This window comes from Tamandua tetradactyla, chromosome 1 (genome assembly GCF_023851605.1).
Source record: "Tamandua tetradactyla isolate mTamTet1 chromosome 1, mTamTet1.pri, whole genome shotgun sequence".
NCBI lineage: Eukaryota > Metazoa > Chordata > Mammalia > Pilosa > Myrmecophagidae > Tamandua > Tamandua tetradactyla.
Genome location: NC_135327.1, coordinates 85807898 through 85830403, shown reverse-complemented (window position 1 = coordinate 85830403; position 22506 = coordinate 85807898). Strand labels below are relative to the sequence as shown.

Sequence of the window (22506 nt, the reverse complement as noted above, 5' to 3'; positions counted from 1 at the left end):
TGTATGTTAACATGTTAATTTTAAATTCCATGTAGCTTTTTATTTAGTAATTCAACTAGTTTAACAAATAGAGTGACCCTGGGTCTTTTTTTCTCTTTTGTCTTTTATTTTGTTTGTTGTTTTGTTTGTTTTAGATAAATTATGATGTAAAAGAGCGAGAGCTACTGAGCTATTTGTTCCAGGAAAAGGTTGCCATATTTTCTTTGCTTGAAACTAATGAGCTTAAAAATAAATCATTAATTTTTATCCCATTTATTTGTTTCACTAACCACTTTCATATCTTCTTGGTAATTTTAATAATTAATTACATTCTGTATGTTATTCATTCTTTAGACTCTTGGAGATGGGCATCTTTAAAAGTTCTCTATTTTTTTCCATGCATGTTTGGTATTTGGACTTCTCTCCTATGTTCTTTCTTCGCTATTATGATTTTTAAATATTCAATAGTCACTTCAATATTTATTTTCTGGGTACTAGAATATCAATTTAGTAACTACATTTAAAACCAGAAATTATTCAGTATCTTTGACATCTCACATATTGGAAAAGCAATCGGTAATACTTTAAAATAAAAGAAGAGGGTGCATGGGTAGTTTAGTGGTTAGAATGCCCGCCTTCTATGCGGGAGACCTGGGTTCGATTCCCGGACCATGCACCCAAAAATAAATAAATAAAAGTAGAAAACTCTTTGGTCTCAATTGACTAATAAGGTATAGATGGTACATTGCTTATTGATTTTGAAATTAAAATGCATTTAATACTAACGCTATACTGAGTATAATCTTATATTTTAGAAGATTTTTTTGGAATTTTTAATAACTTTGTGAAGATCAATTGCAAACATTCTGTGAGTATGAAGAAATGCTAATTTAAAAAATGCTGGAGATGGTATTTTAAATTTTATTATAAGAAAGATTAATTAAGAACTGGGATTCTGTGAATTGTATTCCTTACCCAGTTTGTCACATAGCTAATTTCTATTTATGTAAAGGATTTCATTTACCTCTAAAGTGAAAGAGATTTTGATGACAAATTTTAAATATGAACTATTTGCTCTTCAAACTTTTTTGGCTGCCATTTTAATTCAAAATGTCACACTTACATTTTAAATTAAAATTAAAGTATGATCTTTCCATTCTCTTAATAATCCCTTTGAAATTATAACTTAAATAGCCAACTAACTATTTGAGTTGAATCACTCAGTTTAATTGATTTTGTCCTGTCTAATACTATACAGTATCTTTCTGTATCAATTGTAATATAATTTGAACATAAAATTTGCCCCAAATGTGCTTTTGTGAGTGGTAGGGGGAACAAATATTTGTTCTAATTGCTTGTAGTTGTTGTAGAAGAATTTTTAAAATAGTTACATTTAGATGTCCTTTAAGTTGGTGGAAAAAATTTTAAGAACTTCTATACTCATAATAATCCTGCTTAATTGGCTTAGTAGACAAATTTCCTATGTCCTACCTGATACCATTGGTATAAGGGAGCGTTTGCTTATTTTACCAGTGCCTGTTGACCAACAATACTATAGTCATGGGTTATCTCTGGGCTCCCCTGGAGAATGGAATTTTCTGCTCAAGTTTACCCAGACTGTTTGCTCTACAGATTTAGGACACCATTATCAGCACAATCTTATTTGAGGTTATGGACATCTGACATAAAGCTGGGGGGTCCTGGAATTTGATTATCAGTTTTCTGAATCAGAGACTTTCAAATCCTTTATTTGACTAGAAAATCCAAATACAGTCATAGGTTTTATTATGCTTTTATGCATAAAGGGAAAAGGACATTCCAAAGCTCATCTTCTGACTTAAAGAAGAAACCACATATATATTTATACCTCCCAGGAAATAGAAATATCAATTTAAATATTGTTAGGACAAACAACTATAACATAAAACAGCCAATCAGAATTATAGAATTTTGTGGTTATAGGTAGAATAGATTAGGTGTTCTGGCATGTCTAAAGCTACCCAGGTTTATGCCTATTGTCCTGATGTAATTATTAATTACACGGGTATAAGGAAATGCTAATTAACAAAATGCTGGAGATAGTATTTTTAAATTTTACTCTAAAAGGATATGCATAAGAACTGGAGTTCTATGAGCTGTTTTCCTTACCCAGTTTGTCACAAAGCTAATGTCTACATATGTAAGAGATTTTATTTATATCTAAAGTGAAAGAGATTTTGATGACATATCTTAAACTTGAACTATTTGCTCTTCTGAAAACCTTTTTTGGCTGCCATTTTAATTCAAAATGTGGAAAAGTAGACAATATTCTTGATTTAAAGCTACTCCTGATAAAATAGTGAATTGAGAATATTCATAAAAGGGTCAATTTTATGATTTCCTGCTGAGTGTGAAAACTTGTGTCTGATAAATGTAACCTCTAACCAGGGTGACCATGATATGATCGTTTTTTGTAAAAAAAATATTTCTTATGTGAACATTTTCATACTAGGTAGAAAGCATGTTTTTATTTGAGAGAAGCTATCACCCAGACTCTCATCTAGGAAGAACAAGCAGTCTCAATTTTTGTTTCATCAGTTTTTTTCTTTATATATTTTAAAGCTGTGCTATTAGATGCGTAAACATTTGGAATTATTTTATCTTCCTGTGGAATTGTTCATTTTATGTCTGGAAATTCTCTTTATTGTTAATTCTGCTTTTTCTGATATTGATAGAGTCACACCAGCTTTCTTATGTTTAGTGTTTTTAATACCATATGTTGTTCCATCCTTTACTTTCAACCCATGTCCATATCAAATTTATGCCTTGTAACCACCATATTTTATGGTCATTTTTTTAAATCCTCTCTGATAATCTTTGATTTTTTCCCCATTAAATTGTTTAGTCCATTTGCATTTAAGATAACTACTGATACGATTGGATTTAAAACTATTCCATACAGGCCTTATATGGCATGTGGGCTGTTTTTCATTTTGTTTTGTTTTTTTTTAATTATCATCTATATTGGTATGGTACATTTGTCACAATGTAATGACAGATATTGACACATTGTTATTAAAGTCTGGTGCCTGTTTTTGTAGCTAATGTACTATTGAAACATGACTGTGCCCATTTATTTATGTTGTTTTCATGCTGCAGTGATGGAGGTGAATAGTTGTGACAGAGACTGTATGGCCTACCAAATCTAAACTATCTACTCTTTGGTCTTTTAGGAAAAAGGTCACCAACCCCTGGTCTACCGTCTTGTTCTGTTTTCTCTTTGTCCCATTTGTTCTCTGTTCCTTTGTCTGTCCTTTCCTACCATCTCCAAATAGTTTAGTAATCCTTTTTCTCTTTTCTGTTGACTCCTTGTATTTTTGTTTTAGTAATTACTAGGGAGTATAATATGCATCCTTTGCCTATTAAAGTCCACCCTTAAATACTTTTACATCACTTCCTGTTCTTTGCAACAGTAAGAACCTTGCAAAATATAATTTCATTTACCCTCCCAATTGTATTTTACTTCTGCCTTTGTTATGAACTCCACAATGCACTGTTATTTTTTCTTTAATCAATTTTTAGAAGAAATTTTAAAATACACTTAAAGGAATTATCTTTTGCAGTTACTCTTTCTGGTGTTCTTCATTCCTTCCTGTAGAGTCACACTTCCATCTGGGATTATATCCTTCTTAGAAAGATCTTCCTTTAGTGTTTCTTGTGGGTCCACTGACAATGAATTCTCTAGTTTTGGTCCAAATTTGTCTTTACATTACCTTCCTTTCCAAAGAATACTTTTACTAGGTATAGGTTTTCTTTGTATTTGTCCTGCTGGGTTTCACTGAACTTTTTGGATATGCATTTGATGTGTATCATCATTTTTGGCAAATTCTCACCTATTATTTTGTCAAATATTTCTTCTGCCCTGTTGTCTCTTCTTTCTGGGACTCAAGTTAAATATATGTTAGTCTGTCAGCTATTTTCCAGTAGTTTTGACATTCTTTTTTATTCTGTTTTTATTTTATTTCATTTTGGATCATTTCTATTGACTAGGTTTGAATTCATCTGTCTTTTTTTCCTGAGGTTCCGTATGCAGTCTAATGTTAAGTCCATCCAATGAATTTTTCAATTCAGTTTATATTAGTTCTAAAATTTCCATTTGGATGTTTTTTTAAAGCTTCCATTCCTCTGCTGAAATCTCCATCTTTTCACCCGTTTTTGTCCTAATTCTACTCTACATCGTTTAACATATAAATTTCCTTGTCTTCTAATTCTAACATCTAGGTAATCTGTGGACCTGCTAGTGATTTTTTTCCTTCTTGATAAAAGGTCACATTTTTATCAATGCATAGCATGTAAGATAATATCTTCCAGATAACTTTTGGTTTTCTTGGGGATAGATTATATGTGTATATTTGTAAATGTGTACATATATGTGTGTACATATATAAAATTGCTAAGATGTCTTCCTTAAAATATTTTTTTTTGTTGCAGTAAAAATTACATGCAGTGAGGAAGACTCTTATGGTAGAAAGCAGATTAGTGTTTGCCTATGGTTGGAGGTAGAAAAAGGAAGAATTGCAAACAGACAGGAGGAAACTTTTAGGGGTGATGGAAATACTTGTTATTATGATAATGGTCATAGTTTTATGAGCTATGTATATATGTGAATACTCATCAAACTGTAATATGTGCAGTTTATTGTACATTCAATAAAGTTGTAAAAAATATATTCAGTGAAATATGGACACATTTAGTGTAGAATTCAATCATTCTGTCAGATGTATCCATCTGTGTAACCAATATCCAAGATACAGAACATTTCCATCATTCCTTTTTAGTCACTTCCCCATAGACAACCATTGTTCTGATCGCTGTCACCACAGATTTGTTGTGCCTGATTCTGAACTTCATTTAAATAGTCATAGCACATATACTTTAGAGTCTAGCTTCTTTTAATCAACATGATGTATTTGAAATTTATTCATGTCATTGTGTGTACCGCTGGTTCATTGTTTTGTATTACTGAGCAGTATTGCACTGTATGAATAAATCTGTTAGTTTATCCATTCTCCCATTGAGCAATGCATTGCATGAATAAACCAGTTGGTATATTTTCTTGTTATGGAGAATGGATAAACAAATGCATTCTCTTCTTAGACCTGTGATTTCTTTATCATATCAACTTGGAACTTAGGGTTTTTGTTTATGTCAAACTATACATTGGATGAATTTATTCTTCAGAAGTGTTTGTTGCTAGGCACCAGCAGCTTTTTTGGCCACCTGTTCTACCTTCCAGCTTTAGAACATGTGTGTTTTCAAGGCATTATGTGCTCTGTTCATGGTTTATACATATTTTATCAAGAAAATCACACTTTGAAACAGTTTTGCAAAAAATATACCTTCTTTCTTCACAGGTGCCCTTTTTATCTTCTTTGGAAGGCCATATTTATTTGAAAATAAAGTGTCAAGTGAATTCAAGGGTTGAAGAAAAAGGTTTTCTGGTAAGTAAAATTACTTGTCCTTTATTTTCTGATTTCCATTTTTTGAAGTACAGACTTGGTTTCCCAAGGGGATGAACATCTATGTGATTAATTAATAAATTGGCTCAGTAAAGATATGTCACACATGTCTACCATATACTGATCACTGTGCTGTTGGTGGTGGGAATATAACTGGGCACAGAAAAAGTCCTTCCATTCAGAAGCTTTTAGTTTAGTAGGGGAAAATGCAAGTGAACAAGGAAGTACAATACGGTACTATAAGAGAAGAAAGCATAGGGCTCAGGGGGTGTAACTTGATAGGACACCAAGTCATAAGAGTGGGTGGGGAGAATTATAGATGGAGACTGGAAAAAGTAAATTCTCAACTCATAACTATGTTAACCAGGGGGAAAGGGGAATGGGAAATAGACAAAATGTTTCAGATAAAGGGAAGAACATATACCATAACCTGGTGGACCCTTCTCCTCACCCCTACCCCTCAAAAAACGATGACACATTTAGTTGCTGGCAGGTATTTCAGGATGGCTAGAATGTTGAGTTCCTGGGATGGGTGGTGTGGAGACGGTAAGGAGAATGATTACAGAGGATAGTGTGGTTAAGGGAAATGGGGCCAAGATTTCAAGGGCCTTGTAAAGAATTTGGATTTTATCCTGAAGTCAGTAGGGTGCTCTTGCAGGGTTTTAGACAGGAGAATAAGATGATCAAATTCGAGGTTTAGATAAATCCTTTGAACTGACATGTGCAGAGTAGATTGGATCATTGTAACCCTGAGGAAGACTAGTTAGGAAACTGCACTACTCTGCTTGAGAGGTGATGGGGCTGCGGAGCAGAACCCATCGTGGAGACATCAGGAAGGAAGTGCAGAACCTAGTGATTTGACTCTAGAAGGTGGAAGAGCAAGAGTCAGGATGAAGCCCAGATTCCTGCCTTGCTCAGCTTGCAGGGATGCTACTAAAGTAAGATACCGTGGAGGATCAACTAGTGTGTGGGTTTCGTGTGAGAAGTATTTTTCTTCCCCACATTTTATTATGAAAAATTTCAAACATTCACCAATGTTGAAAGAGTTTTATAATGAACACCTATATACCCACCACCTACATTTTACCCATAAGATTCTATACTAGATTTTTGCCCTAGACTAAGATTTGGTTTTATCACATATCTACTATCTAGCCTTACTTCTGGCCCCCTGGCCATTTTCTCAACCTCTTACTTTTAGGAAAGAATTTCCAACTATATTGAGGATCTCACTAGATTTCCCCTTAAATATTTTAGTATTTGTATCATTAACTAGAGTTCAAAATTTGTTTATAGATTTATTCTGTTGAAATAAAATTTACATGCAATGAAATGCATAAATTTGAGGTGTCCATTGTAAGTTTTGACAAATGCATGCTCCTCTGTAATGCAAACTTCTAATAAGATATAGAACATTACTGTCTATATTTCCTCTGCCCTTTCCCAGTCAGTTCCACCTGAGGTAGGGAGGTTTTTTGTTTTTTTGTAGGTGTTCCTGTTTTTTTTTTTTTTTTTTTTTTTCTTGGGCTAGCATTTTATTTTTTTCCACTTTACACTGGGGGTGCCTACTCTGTAGATTTAGCACTTTTATTTTTTTAATGGCTGCGTGATTATGCCCTTATTTGGTTGTGCCAGTGTAGTCCAGCGTTTCGCTGCTGTAGACAAGGCCACGATGACTGTCTTCACACTTAGATGTCTACATGTGGGACTGAGAGACAGTCTTTGGAATGGCATTTCTGCAGTGGAGGGTTTGTGCATTTTACATTTTGATTTGCGTTGCCAGATTGCCTTGTGAAGAGTTACAGCGCCAGCTGCAGAGGGGAGGCCTGTGTGGGTCCCCCCTGGCCCTGGCTGCCAGGGAAGACATGCGCTCTGCTTGCCGTCTTATTTTGCACGTCTTTTTGAGGGGCTGGTCTTTTCAGATGTCCTAAGTTCTGGTGAGCTGCTTTTCTTTCTGTCCCTGGCGTGCTGTCTTCAGTTGGGTTGTTCATCCTTTTCTCATCACGTTTCCTCCTTTTTCTTTTTTTTGAAAGAGTTCTTGGCACATCGAGGGGGTGACTCGTTCTCCTATCTGGTGCAAGAGCTCTTTCCCAGTTGTTGACTTTTAATTTTATTTATGATGTGTTCTTCCAAACAGAAAGTCTTAATACTTATGCCATCAAGTTCATTCTTTTTTTCTTTTAGCTTTTGAAATTTGTGTCTTGCTTAGCCACCTTCTGCATTCCAAAATTATGGAAAAGAATTTCGTCCATGTTTTCTTCAAGTACTGTTTTGGGTTCATTTTTCTGCACTGAAATCATGAATGCGTTGGAATTTTTCTTGGTTTAAGCAGGGACATGAAGTTTTTGCACTGATGTACGAAAGTGAGCTTGATCTAGAGCGTGGGGGATGTGTCCGTGTGTGCTGTGTGCTATTTTTATCAGATGTCAGTGTTGTGCTGACTTAGCAAAAATAATTTGGATGCATTTTTTTTCTCTCTCTTTGTTCTGGAACATTTTAAACAGCAACACAATCATCTCTTTGTTAAAACTTTTAGAGAATTCACTAGTGAAATCATGTGAGTCTGTTAATTTTATGGGAAACTCTTTAAAAGCTTTAAAAACTTTTTTTGATGGAATTTTTTTCTTCATCCTTATATTTTACATTTTTTGTAGAAACTCACCCCTTACCGAATTTAACACCCCTCTGATTGTTCAAAGGTAGCTGCTTAGCCACTGAAGGGGGATGGTGTGCAGGGGGGAAGGCCTGGGGCCTGGCCCGGGAGGATTTGAACTGCTGGTTGAGGAACGCATGTTCAGCCTCTACGTGGTGCCTGCCCGTCCTGAGAGGGAGGATCCAAGACGAACTGGACACGGCCAGTGTCTCGGGGTGGCTCTGTGTGCAGACACGTGCATGCAGGGCCACGGGTCATGTGCCCTGAGAGGTGAGTCCTGAGGGCCACACCCTGGACACAGAGCCCTGGTGGGCAGTGATGTGGGAATCCCCTCCCGAAGGGGGTGGCTGAGCTCTCCATGCAGTGACAAGCCACTGGGAAGTCGGGTGCTGCCCGGGGAGTGGCTTTCAACCTCTTCTGGACTGCAGCCCCACCTGAGACCCCTTCACACCGCAGCCCTGGACACGGGCACAGATGTGTTTGTGTCCAAATGTGGATCCCCAGCATGATTCCTACCCCTACACTGTGCCCACCCTCTGATATTTCCTCCTTTTGGGGGGGTGAAGAGGGTTTTTTTTTTTTTTTTTTTATTATCGGAAAGAACGAAAAAAAAAATTAACACAACATTTAGAAATCATACCATTCTACATATGCACTCAGTAATTCTTAACATCATCACATAGATGCATGATCATTGTTTCTTAGTACATTTGCATCGGTTTAGAGGAACTAGCAACACAACAGAAAAAGATATAAAATGTTAATATGGAGAAAAGAAATAAAAATAGTAATAATAGTAAAGAAACAAAAACAAAAACAAAAACAAAAAAAACTCTATAGCTCAGATGCAGCTTCATTCAGTGTTTTAACATGATTACTTTACAATTAGGTATTATTGTGCTGTTCATTTTTGAGTTTTTGTATCTAGTCCTGTTGCACAGTCTGTATCCCTTCAGCTTCAATTACCCATTATCTTACCCTGTTTCTAACTACTGCTGGACTCTGTTACCAATGACATATTTCAAGTTTATTCTCGAGTGTCCGTTCACATCAGTGGGACCATACAATATTTGTCCTTTAGTTTTTGGCTGGATTCACTCAGCATAATATTCTCTAGGTCCATCCATGTTACTACATGCTTCATAAGTTTATCTTGTCTTAAAGCTGCATAATATTCCATCGTATGTATATACCACAGTTTGTTTAGCCATTCTTCTGTTGATGGACATTTTGGCTGTTTCCATCTCTTTGCGATTGTAAATAACGCTGCTATAAACACTGGTGTGCAAATGTCCGTTTGTGTCTTTGCCCTTAAGTCCTTTGAGTAGATACCTAGCAATGGTATTGCTGGGTCGTATGGCAATTCTATATTCAGCTTTTTGAGGAACCGCCAAACTGCCTTCCACAGTGGTTGCACCCTTTGACATTCCCACCAACAGTGGATAAGTGTGCCTCTTTCTCCACATCCTCTCCAGCATTTGTCATTTTCTGTTTTGTTGATAATGGCCATTCTGGTGGGTGTGAGATGATATCTCATTGTGGTTTTGATTTGCATTTCTCTAATGGCCAGGGACATTGAGCATCTCTTCATGTGCCTTTTGGCCATTTGTATTTCCTCTTCGGATAGGTGTCTGTTCAAGTCTTTTTCCCATTTTGTAATTGGGTTGGCTGTCTTTTTGTTGTTGAGTTGAACAATCTCTTTATAAATTCTGGATACTAGACCTATATCTGATATGTCATTTCCAAATATTGTCTCCCATTGTGTAGGCTGTCTTTCTACTTTCTTGATGAAGTTCTTTGATGCACAAAAGTGTTTAATTTTGAGGAGCTCCCATTTATTTATTTCTTTTCTTCAGTGCTCTTGCTTTAGGTTTAAGGTCCATAAAACCGCCTCCAGTTGTAAGATTCATAAGATATCTCCCTACATTTTCCTCTAACTGTTTTATGGTCTTAGGCCTAACGTTTAGTTCTTTGATCCATTTTGAGTTAACTTTTGTGTAGGGTGTGAGATACAGGTCTTCTTTCATTCTTTTACATATGGATATCCAGTTCTCTAGGCACCATTTATTGAAGAGACTGTTCTGTCCCAGGTGAGTTGGCTTGACTGCCTTATCAAAGATCAAATGTCCATAGATGAGAGGGTCTATATCTGAGCACTCTATTCGATTCCATTGGTCGATATATCTATCTTTATGCCAATACCATGCTGTTTTGACCACTGTGGCTTCATAATATGCCTTAAAGTCCGGCATCGCGAGACCTCCAGCTTCGTTTTTTTTCCTCAAGATGTTTTTAGCAATTCGGGGCAACCTGCCCTTCCAGATAAATTTGCTTATTGGTTTTTCTAATTCTGAAAAATAAGTTGTTGGGATTTTGATTGGTATTTCATTGAATCTGTAGATCAGTTTAGGTAGGATTGACATCTTAATTATATTTAGTCTTCCAATCCATGAACACGGTATGCCCTTCCATCTATTTAGGTCTTCAGTGATTTCTTTTAGCAGTTTTTTGTAGTTTTCTTTATATAGGTTTTTTGTCTCTTTGGTTAAATTTATTCCTAGGTATTTTATTCTTTTAGTTGCGATTGTAAATGGGATTCGTTTCTTGATTTCCGCCTCAGCTTGTTCATTACTAGTGTATAGAAAAGCTACAGATTTTTGAATGTTGCTCTTGTAGCCTGCTACTTTGCTGTACTCATTTATTAGCTCTATTAATTTTGTTGTGGATTTTTCTGGGTTTTCTATGTATAGTATCATATCGTCTGCAAACAGTGATAGTGTTACTTCTTCCTTTCCAATTTTGATGCCTTGTTTTTCTTTTTCTTGCCTAATTGCTCTGGCTAGAACTTCCAACACAATGTTGAATAATAGTGGTGATAGTGGACATCCTTGTCTTGTTCCTGATCTTAGGGGGAAAGTTTTCAGTTTTTCCCCATTGAGGATGATATTAGCTGTGGGTTTTTCATATATTCCCTCTATCATTTTAAGGAAGTTCCCTTGTATTCCTATCTTTTGAAGTGTTTTCAGCACGAAAGGATGTTGAATCTTGTCATATGCCTTCTCTGCATCAATTGAGATGATCATGTGATTTTTCTGCTTTGATTTGTTGATATGGTATATTACATTAATTGATTTTCTTATGTTGAACCATCCTTGCATACCTGGGATGAATCCTACTCGGTCATGATGTATAGTTCTTTTACTGTGTTGTTGGATACGATTTGCTAGAATTTTATTGAGGATTTTTGCATCTGTATTCATTAGAGAGATTGGTCTGTAGTTTTCTTTTTTTGTAATATCTTTACCTGGTTTTGGTATGAGGGTGATGTTGGCTTCATAGAATGAATTAGGTAGTTTTCCCTCCACTTCGATTATGTTGAAGAGTTTGAGAAAAGTAGGTACTAATTCTTTCTGGAATGTTTGATAGAATTCACATGTGAAGCCGTCTAGTCCTGGACTTTTCTTTTTAGGGAGCTTTTGAATAACTAATTCAATCTCTTTACTTGTGATTGGTTTGTTGAGGTCGTCTATTTCTTCTTGAGTCAAAGTTGGTTCTTCATGTCTTTCCAGGAACCTGTCCATTTCATCTAAATTGTTGTATTTATTAGCGTAAAGTTGTTCATAGTATCCTGTTATTACCTCCTTTATTTCTGTGAGGTCAGTAGTTATGTCTCCTCTTCCATTTCTAATCTTATTTATTTGCATCCTCTCTCTTCTTCTTTTTGTCAGTCTTGCTAAGGGCCCATCAATCTTGTTGATTTTCTCATAGAACCAACTTCTGGTCTTATTGATTTTCTCTATTGTTTTCATGTTTTCAATTTCATTTATTTCTGCTCTAATCTTTGTTATTTCTTTCCTTTTGCTTGCTTTGGGATTAGTTTGCTGTTCTTTCTCCAGTTCTTCCAAGTGGACAGTTAATTCCTGAATTTTTGCCTTTTCTTCTTTTCTAATAAAGGCATTTAGGGCAATAAATTTCCCTCTTAACACTGCCTTTGCTGTGTCCCATAGGTTTTGATATGTTGTGTTTTCATTTTCCTTCGCCTCTAGGTATTTACTAATTTCTCTTGCAATTTCTTTCTTTGACCCACTTGTTGTTTAAGAGTGTGTTGTTGAGCCTCCATGTATTTGTGAATTTTCTGGCACTCCTCCTATTATTGATTTCCAACTTCATTCCTTTATGATCTGAGAAAATGTTGTGTATGATTTCAATCTTTTTAAATTTGTTAAGACTTGCTTTGTGACCCAGCATATGGTCTATCTTTGAGAATGATCCATGAGCACTTGATAAAAAGGTGTATCCTGCTGTTGTGGGATGTAATGTCCTATAAATGTCTGTTAAGTCTAGCTCATTTATTGTAATATTCAAATTCTCTGTTTCATTATTGATCCTCTGTCTAGATGTTCTGTCCATTGATGAGAGTGGGGAATTGAAGTCTCCAACTATTATGGTATATGTGTCTATTTCCCTTTTCAGTGTTTGCAGTGTATTCCTCACATATTTTGGGGCATTCTGGTTCGGTGCATAGTATTTATGATTGTTATGTCTTCTTGTTTAATTGTTCCTTTTATTAGTATATAGTGTCCTTCTTTGTCTCTTTTAACTGTTTTACATTTGAAGTCTAATTTGTTGGATATTAGGATAGCCACTCCTGCTCTTTTCTGGTTGTTATTTGCATGAAATATCTTTTCCCAACCTTTCACTTTCAACCTATATTTATCTTTGGGTCTAAGATGTGTTTCCTGTAGACAGCATATAGAAGGATCCTGTTTTTTTAATCCATTCTGCCAGTCTATGTCTTTTGATTGGGGAATTCAGTCCATTAACATTTAGAGTTATTACTGTTTGGATAATATTTTCCTCTACCATTTTGCCTTTTGTATTATATATATCATATCTGACTTTCCTTCTTTCTACACTCTTCTCCATGCCTCTCTCTTCTGTCTTTTTGTATCTGACTCTAGTGCTCCCTTTAGTATTTCTTGCAGAGCTGGTCTCTTGGTCACAATTCTCTCAGTGACTTTTTGTCTGAGAATGTTTTAATTTCTCCCTCATTTTTGAAGGATAATTTTGCTGGATATAGGAGTCTTGGTTGGCAGTTTTTCTCTTTTAGTAATTTAAATATATCATCCCACTGTCTTCTAGCTTCCATGGTTTCTGCTGAGAAATCTACACATAGTCTTATTGGGTTTCCCTTGTATGTGATGGATTGCTTCTCTCTCGCTGCTTTCAAGATCCTCTCTTTCTCTTTGACCTCTGATATTCTAACTAGTAAGTGTCTTGGAGAACGCCTATTTGGGTCTAATCTCTTTCGGGTGCGCTGCACTTCTTGGATCTGAAATTTTAGGTCTTTCATAAGAGTTGGGAAATTTTCAGTGATAATTTCTTCCATTAGTTTTTCTCCTCCTTTTCCCTTCTCTTCTCCTTCTGGGACACCCACAACACGTATATTTGTGTGATTCACATTGTCCTTGAGTTCCCTGATACCCTGTTCAAATTTTTCCATTCTTTTCCGGATAGTTTCTGTTTGTTTTTGGAATTCAGATGTTCCATCCTCCAAATCACTAATTCTATCTTCTGTCTCTTTAAATCTATCATTGTAGGTATCCATTGTTTTTTCCATCTTTTCTACTTTACCCTTCACTTCCATAAACTCTGTGATTTGTTTTTTCAGTTTTTCTATTTCTTCTTTTTGATCAGCCCATGTCTTCTTCATGTCCTCCCTCAATTTATCGATTTCGTTTTTGAAGAGGTTTTCTATTTCCGTTCATATATTCAGCATTAGTTGTTTCAGCTCCTGTATCTCATTTGAACTATTGGTTTGTTCATTTGACTGGGCCATATTTTCAATTTTCTGAGCGTGATCCGTTATCTTCTGCTGGCGTCTGGGCATTTAGTCAGATTTCCCTGGGTGTTGGACCCCACAGGTTGAAAGATTTTTCTGTGAAATCTCTGGGTTCTGTTTTTCTTATCCTGCCTAGTAGGTGGCGCTCATGGCACACGCTTGTCTACGGGTTCCACCAGTGAAAGTTGCTGTGAGTCCTTTAACTCTGGAAAACTCTCGCCGTAGGGGAGGTTCGGCATCCGAAGCGTCTTGGAAGAGTGCAAGCCGGCCCGGGGGTCTGAACACGGGGAGGGTCGCCGGCCGCCGCAGCACGGGAGAGCGCCCGACCAAGTTTCCTAGTCGGCCCGGGGCGCCAAGTGTGGCAGGAGGGCTCCAACTGTCGCAGCCTGGGAGAGTGCACTGTTCCCAGGCGGACCTGGGAGTCACGTGTTTGGAAGGGACCCCCCGGTCACCGTTCTCCGCAGTCTGGGGATTTCCGACCCAACTCTCTCAGTTGGTCCGGGAGGCCTTGTGTGGTGGGGGCGCCAGCCGCCGTGGCCCAAGGGGACCACCTGCCCAATTCTACCAGCTGGCCTGGGAAGGAGGAAGGGAGGAACTCTGGCCGCTTACCGTCCCGCCCAGGAAAGCCCGCGCCCCTCGGTGATCTCACCGGAGCTGGTTCTCCCAGACAGTCAGCCGTTCCAGGATTGGGTACGCCGTCCCTTTGATCTCCGTTGTGGCTCCGGGAGCTGCTCTGTATTGTCTCCACTCCCCCAGTAGCTGTTCTGGAGGAGGAAAGGTGAGAGTGGCAAGGTTGTCGAGGCCGGTGGCCGAGGAGCTGGTGAAAGCGGAAGAGGGCACGGTGGTGGTTGGAGAGCCGCCGGAGCAGGAGGGGCCCTGTTTGTTTTCTTAAAACATTTTTTATTGTGAAATATATGTACATAAAAGCAATACTTTTCAGAGTGCATAGAACAAATTTCAAAGTTTCGTATGGGTTACAATTCCACTATTTCAGGTTTGTCTAAAACACTGGAGCTAAAAAGAAATATCAGTATAATGATTCGGTAGTCGTACTCATTTGTTAAATCCTATCTTATCTGCTATAACTCCTCCTTCTCCTTTAATCCTTCTCCCAGTCTTTAGGGATATTTGGGTTATGCCCATTCTAACTTTTCTTATGTTGAAAAGGGGTATCAACAATATGGGATGGGGGATAGAACTGGTTGATGTTCTTGGAGAGATTGGCACTTCTGGATTTCAGGACTTATCTGGCCTAGGAACCATCTGAAGATTTTAGATTTCTGAAAGGTCAACTTAGTGCTTGCAACTTTTAAGGGATCTCAGAGTCCTGGGTGTTCTTTAGGGTTAACAGGTATGATGTTGGCTGGGAGGGGGGGGATTGGCAAACCATGCCAATTAGCAGTATCTATCTGACGCTTGTGTAAAAGTAGACTCCAGAATAGCTTCTGACTCTATTTGAGCTCTCCTAGCCACTGATAGCTTATTTTGTTACATTTCTTTTCCCCTTTTGGACAAGAACTCATTGTTGATCCCATAATGTCAGGGCTAGGCTCATCCCTGGGAGTCATGTCCCACATTGTCAGGGTGACTTTTATCCCTGAGTGTCAGGTCCCAAGGGCCTGGAGAGAGAAAAGCCACAACTGAGCAACTAAAGAGGTTCTCTGGAAGTAACTTGTAGGCATAATTATAGATAGGCTTAGATTCTTTGCTACAGGAATAAGTTTGATAAGAGCAAGCCTAAGATTGAGAGCTTGGCCTATTGACTTGAGAGTCCCTAATGTTTAAGAGATTATCAGGGGTTTCCCAAGTGGGAAAGTTTAATACTGCCATATTTTTTTCTCCATTCCCTCAAAGTACTTTGCCAGTACCTTTAAATTATCTGCCCAAGATATTTTGGGGTGTATCCGGGTATTGTATTAAGCTACACAGAATTATAAGGCATTGCTCCCATTCTGGGCTCCATGTGTTTAGTTTGTTTAAGTGAACTGTTCAGACAGGTTGAGTTAGATCGTGTGCTACGGAAAATGTAGGTTTTGGATAAAATAAAGGTCTCTTCCTTTGGTCTCATAGTAGGTGAAGTTCTAAAATACAAAAAATGTCATCCTTTACCCTGTATTCTGATTTACCTTAATCCCAACCAGATTGGCTTCATTCTTTTCTCTAATTGAAGCCTGATTTCTTTTGTGGTTACTTTAACAATTATTGTATGTAGCAACGGTGACTTTCAGAACTGTAGAACTCCTCCTCTGAGTCTTAGGTGTCACACAGATACCCAAAGTTCCAGGTAAATACCAGGTTATACACATATAGCATAGTATCTCAGTATCTGGAAATAATACTTAAAGTTCAGGAATAAATGTGACTCCTATAAGAGCTTATAACCTAGGTCCCAATTTTCTTACAAATATTCTTTAAAAGAGATCATACAATATTTGTCCTTTTGTTTTTTCACTTACTTTGCACAATGTAATGTCCTCAAGATTCATTCACCTTGTTGCATGCCTCACAGCTTTGTTCTTCTCTGTAGTTGCACAATATTCCATCGTGTGTATACACCGCAGGCCATCTTTCTGCTTCTCATTCATTGTACCCTTCAGCCACCTGCATCTGTTGGGCAAAATGGATAATGTCCAAAATAAACAATCCATGTCTCACAATACCCTCACTTATTGTATAATCATCATCACTCTCAATTATAGACAATTTTCATTGCTTTACCAGGGTCATATTATTGAAATCATACAGTATCTATCCTTTTTTTTTCACATGGGCAGGCACCAGGAATCAAACCCAGGTCTCCAGCATGGCAGGCAAGAATTCTTCCTGCTGAGCCACTGTGGCCCACCCATATCTATCCTTTTATGTCTGGTTTATTTTACTCAGCATTATGTCCTCAAGGTTCATCCATGTTGTCATATGCTTCAGGACCTGATTGCATCTTACTACTGCATAATATTCTATTGTATGTCTATGTCACATTTTGTTTATCCACTCTTCTGTTGATGGGCACTTGAATTGTTTCTGTCATTTGGCAATTATGAATAATGCTGCTAGGGACACTAGTGTGCAAATGTTTGTTTGTGTCACTGTTTTCAGCTCTTCTGGGTATAGACTGAGTGGTAGTATCCCAGTCGTAAGGCAACTCGACATTTAGTTTTCTAAGGAATAGCAAACCATCTTCTACCATGGCTGAACCATTATACATTCTCATCAACAGTGCATAAGTGTTCCAATTCTCCATATCCTCTCCAGCGTTTGTAGTTTTCTATTTGTTTATAGTTGCCATTCTTATGGGTGTGAAGTGATATATCATTGTCATCTTGATTTGCATTTCCCTTATAGCTAATGAAGATAAACATCTCTTCATGTGCTTTGTAGCCATCTGCATTTGCTCTTTGGAAAAATGTCTATTCTTGTCTTTAGCCCATTTTATAATTGGGTGATTTGTTCTTTTGTTGTTGATATCAAACCTTTATCTAATATGTCATTTCCACATATTTTCTCCCATTGAGTTGATTGCCTCTTTGTCCTTTTTCATATATGCCTGTCATCATGTTGAGGGAGTTTCCTTTGATTCCTACCTTTTAAAGTGTGTGCTTTTTTTGGTTTTGTTTTTGCATTCTTTATACTGGAGGTCACATTTCATTCTTTTTCCATTGAGTGCCCCCTGATTGCAGCACCATTTCTTGAATTTTTTTGTTTGTCAGGTTTTCATTTGTTTGCTTGGGAAGTTCATGGGCTGAGAATCAAACCTGGGTCTCCCGCATGGCCAGCAAGAATTCTACCACTGAGCTACCCTTGCACCACCCCTCTTTTGAAGTGTTTTTATCAGAAAAAGATGCTGAATTTCATCAAATGCTTTTCAGCGTCAATCAGTATGAGCATATGATTTTTCCCTTTCGATTTGTTGATGTGTTGTATTACATTGATTTATTTTTTTATGGCAAACCACCCTTGCATGCCTGGTATAAATCCCACTTATTTGTGGTATACAATTCTATTAATGTGTTGGATTTGATTTGCAAGTGAAGTGGGTTGTTTTTGTTTTTGTTTTTTTAATATTTTTATTGAGAATTGTCCACACATATACAGTCCAATCATATTATACAATCAATGGCTTACAGTATCATTACATAGTTGTATATTCTTCACTGTGATAATTTTTTAGAGCATTTGCATCACTCACAAAAAAGAAATAAAGAGAAGAAAAATAACTCATACATCCCATACTCCTTAGCCCTCCCTTTCGTTGACCCACAGTATTTCAATCTGTCCAATTTTTGTACATTATCTCCCCTTATTATTTATTTATTTATCCTTTTTTTTTTGTGCTCATCTGTCTATGCCCTGGATGAAAGGAGCATCAGACACAAGATTTTCACAATCACATAGTCACATTGTAAAAGCTATATAGTTATACAGCCTTCTTTAAGAATCAAGGCTACTGGAACCCAGTTCAACAGTTTCAGGTACTTTCCTCTAGCCACTCCAATGCATTATAAACTAAAAAGGATTATCTATATAATGTGTAATAATAACCTCCAGGATAACCTCTCAACTCGTTGAAATCTCTCAGCCACTGAGACTTTCTTTTGTCTCACTTCTCTCTTCCCCCTTTTGGTCAAGAAGTCTTTCTCATTTCCATGATGCCAGGTTCCTCAGAGTCCTGTCCCCCGTTTCCGGGGAGATTTATACACCTGGGAGTTATGTCTCACATGGGGCGAGGACAGTAAGTTCACCTGCCAAGTTGGCTTAGAGAGAGAGAGGCCACATCTGAGCAACAGAAGAGGTTCTGGAGTGACTCTTAGGCATAATTATAAGTAGGCTTAGCTTATCCTTTGCAGAAATAAGCATCATAAGGTCAAGCCCCAAGATTGAGGGCTCAGCCTATTGAATATGTTGGCCCCCACTGCTTGCGAGAATATCAGGAATTCCCCAGGTGGGGAAGTTTAATATTTCCTCCTTTCTCCCCAGTCTACCAAGGGGACTTTGCAAATACTTTTTTATTTTCTGCCGAAATTGCTCTGAGATATATTGGGGCATTATACTAACCTGTTCAAGCCAACAAGATCTCATGCCCTATTCAAGATTCCACATAATTATGGTGTTCAAGTAAACTGACCATACAAATTAAATTAGGTAATATGCTGCACAAAATATAAATTTTGCTCCAAATGCGCATCTCTCCCTTTGGTTTTGCACAGAGGTTGAAGTTTGAAAATGTGGAGCGTATCATCCTTTACCCTGTATTCTGATTTACCTTAGTCATATCCAGATCAGTTTCATAACTCTAGATGAAGTCTGATCACTTTTTCAGTTTTTTTAAGAGTTGCTGAACGGTATAATGCTGACTTTCATAGGTTAAGTGCTCTAACTCAGAGTCTCAGGTATTACATAAGTACCCGAAGTTTCAGGAAACCACCAGGTTATATACAAATAGCTCAGTATCTCAGAATTTAGAAATATCAGTTACAACTCCAGAATAGATGTGACTGTTTTAAGAGCTTACAATCTAGGGGCCTTTACAATAGATCCCAAACTGATAACCCATGCTCTCGACTTCAATTCTGAGAATTTGTATAACGTGGTTAATACATATGAGTGAGGTATGATAATATTTGTCTTTTGTTTCTGACATTTTATTCAACATACTGTTCTTAAGGTTCCTTCACCTAATTGTATGTCTCACAACTTCATTCCTTCCTGCAGCTGTTCAGTAGTCCCTTGTTATATAGGGTACCACAGATCCCCCTTCCATTCTCAGTCACTGTACCCTTAGGCTCCCTCCATCAGTTGTGAGGGAACACTGCTGCCATAAACACCATTATGCAAATGTTCATTCATGTCCTCACTCTCAATTCCTCCAGGTATATACCTAGCACTGGGGTTGCAGGATCATGTCACAACCCCACTGAGATGGGGAATTTTAATGAGTTGAATTTTAACCAGTTTTGAATTTTAGCTGCCTAGAGACATGTTTCAAAGATCTGGGTTGGAGGTCAAGATAAACATTTGACATGAGATTAAGTTTTGGAATTCTACAGCATAGAGATAGTAATCGAAGGCCAGGAGAAGTGAGTAGGGCAGAACTGGGAGGAAGACTGACATTAGAAGACAGACCAAGGAAGAGAAGCCCTCCAAAGAGGAAAACAGAGAATTTAGTGTCATGGTTGCCAAGGAAAAGAGAATTTGAAGGTGGATAGTCGAGTTAGATAAGAATCTATAGCTGACTGGTGGACTTATTTACAAGGCAGTCATTGGTGGCCTTAATGAGAGCAGAAGCTAGACTACAAATGGTTATAGAGTGGGTGGGAGGTGAGGGGTACGAGCATGGACAACTCTCAGTGTTTAGCTGGGAAGAGATAGGTGGTACTTGCAGAGTTATGTAGAGTGAAAGTTTTGGTTGACATTTTAAGATGGGAGAGAACTGAGCATCTTTAAAGGCTTATGCTAGTTCTACTTTGACCAGAGAGGTTGAAGATAGGCGTGGGGAGCCTGAACTAGGTTTAATGGGATAAGTGATGAGGCAAAGTCATGACAGTGGGAAGAAATGGGAGTGGGATTCAAGCTACGGTCATGGGATTGATTTTATACAGAATTATACTTTTCCCATTGTCAGGGGAGAAAAGCATGTGTGTAGAATACGTAGAAGATTGCAGGTGTGATGCAAGTAGAGAGAATCTAATAGTTTTGGTTTACTCTGTGATGCAAAAATTTGAGTTATTCAAGGGATGTTACAGTTTTAAATTGTTGTTGAAGGGTGCGGAGCAGAAGAGCTAGATTGTAGGGAAACTCCACAATCTATGTGGGTGTGAATGCGTAAGCTTGTAAATTGGACTTGAAGGATACCTGCCACAGCAGCAGTTAGTAGAATTTTTTATTTCTTGTTAAATTTTTTCAAATATAAATCCACCAGGTGGCACTAGATACTGTTGGGAAAGTGTTTTTATAACTTTCTGACCTAAAAGCAGTGTTTACCTACTGACTTTTTTTTAATGTAAATATTTTCATATTTTATTGTAGGAATCCTTAGTACCTGATAGGCTGTCTTATGTTAGCTGGCTCATTTGAGTTATTGTCTGACCTATTTAATTTTTGAGCTGAGCTCTTAACTAGTTTGTTAGATTTCTTTACGATTACTCTGTCTTAAAGCTTATAGAAAAACTTTAAGAAAATCTATTCTTATCACATGTACACTTAGAGAAATATAGTAAGAAAGAGCTCAGAACCCCCCAGGAGAACTTGGCTGTCTCCCCTCTAAACAACACATTGTTGATTACCTTTTTCCTCTATCAAAAAAATAGAAGTTTGGTTTTCCTTCCTGCTGTACTAAGGACAACTAGAAGGAAGGAGACTACCAACCAAAGAAATTTGTTAAGTGGTTCTAAAATGGTGCTACTCTAGCTCTGGACTGATGAACAGCGAGAGAAGAAAATTCAGGATTGACAGTCAGAGCTCTGGGTTCTAGTTCTGCTTTTGATTGTTCCCAGGGCCTCAGTTTTCTCAGCTAATAAAAATGAGGAAGTTGTTTTATTCCTTTCTGATTATATTAGGATGTAATAATAACTTGTTATTCTTCTCCATCAAAATTTTCCTTGTGTATTTATTAACTTTATGATATAAAGGTGAACATAAACACATGAGGAAGGTACTAAGTTTGTGCTTGAGATGGAAATTAAAAGATTCCTTTCTCTTTTCGTTGAATGACCGTGAGCAGTATTGCCTAGAGGTAGAGTAGGCTTGCCCTGGGGAGGAAAGAGGATGGTGTTGGGGAGGAGAAAGGGAAGTAGAACATGAGGGAATACCATAGGGATAAGGGCTAATAAGTTTGAGGTTTCAGTCTATCATAGAAACTGTTTTTCACACGAAGCAAGTTTTCTCCATGGCTAGAGATTACTCTTTTAATTCACCTATTTGGCAAATTCACACAAATTAAGATGAGTGTATATCCTACCATCAAAGGGTTGATGTAAAGATTAGTTAATATAAAAAATGTACTTAGAATAGTGTCCGGAAAGCAAGAACCCAATAAATACTAGTTTAAAAAAAAATTATTATTAGCTACGAATAATAATTGGGAGGTGAGGGGAGCTGTAATCAAATATAAAGATGTCTTTGGTTTATCAGAGGTGAGCAAGATATGGCCCACCACCTGTTTTTGTAAAATTTTATTGGAACATAGGCTCATTTGACTATATATTGTCTATGATTGTTTTTGAGGCACAATGTCAGAGCTGAGTAGTTGTCACAGAAACCCAAATGATCCACAGAAGTCTAAAATATTTACTATTTAACCTGTTGTAAAAGAAACATTGCCTATCCTGTTCTATATCATTGTTACATTTTTACATTGTTTTATTCTTTAACATAACAGTTCCTAAATGAATTCTCTTCTTAAAAATTAAAAGTGACAATCTTTATATAAATTAAGGCTACATTTCAACTGCATCTAAAAAATAGCTGGGAAAAAAAAGCTCCACCTTCTTTATCCTACTTATATTGGTTTAAGTACTTCCATGGAAAAAATTCAAATG

The 22506-nt window shown here is 37.3% G+C and overlaps 1 protein-coding gene and 1 non-coding gene across 12 annotated transcripts in view; both read left to right on the top strand.

The window, feature by feature from the left end:
- Positions 1-22506, top strand: part of ANLN (anillin, actin binding protein) — a 146200-nt gene that overhangs the window by 78909 nt on the left and 44785 nt on the right. For all 11 annotated transcript variants that reach the window (XR_013159173.1, XR_013159172.1, XM_077119750.1 and 8 more), the window contains one exon: positions 5373-5459. Coding sequence is in view for 9 of the 11 variants with exons in the window: in XM_077119750.1 (XP_076975865.1) it covers positions 5373-5459 (87 nt within the window). In the remaining 2 variants the exon portion in view is untranslated. The remainder of the gene's footprint in view (positions 1-5372; positions 5460-22506) is intronic.
- Positions 584-655, top strand: TRNAR-UCU (transfer RNA arginine (anticodon UCU)). Its single transcript has one exon. It is a non-coding gene; the product is annotated as a tRNA-Arg (tRNA).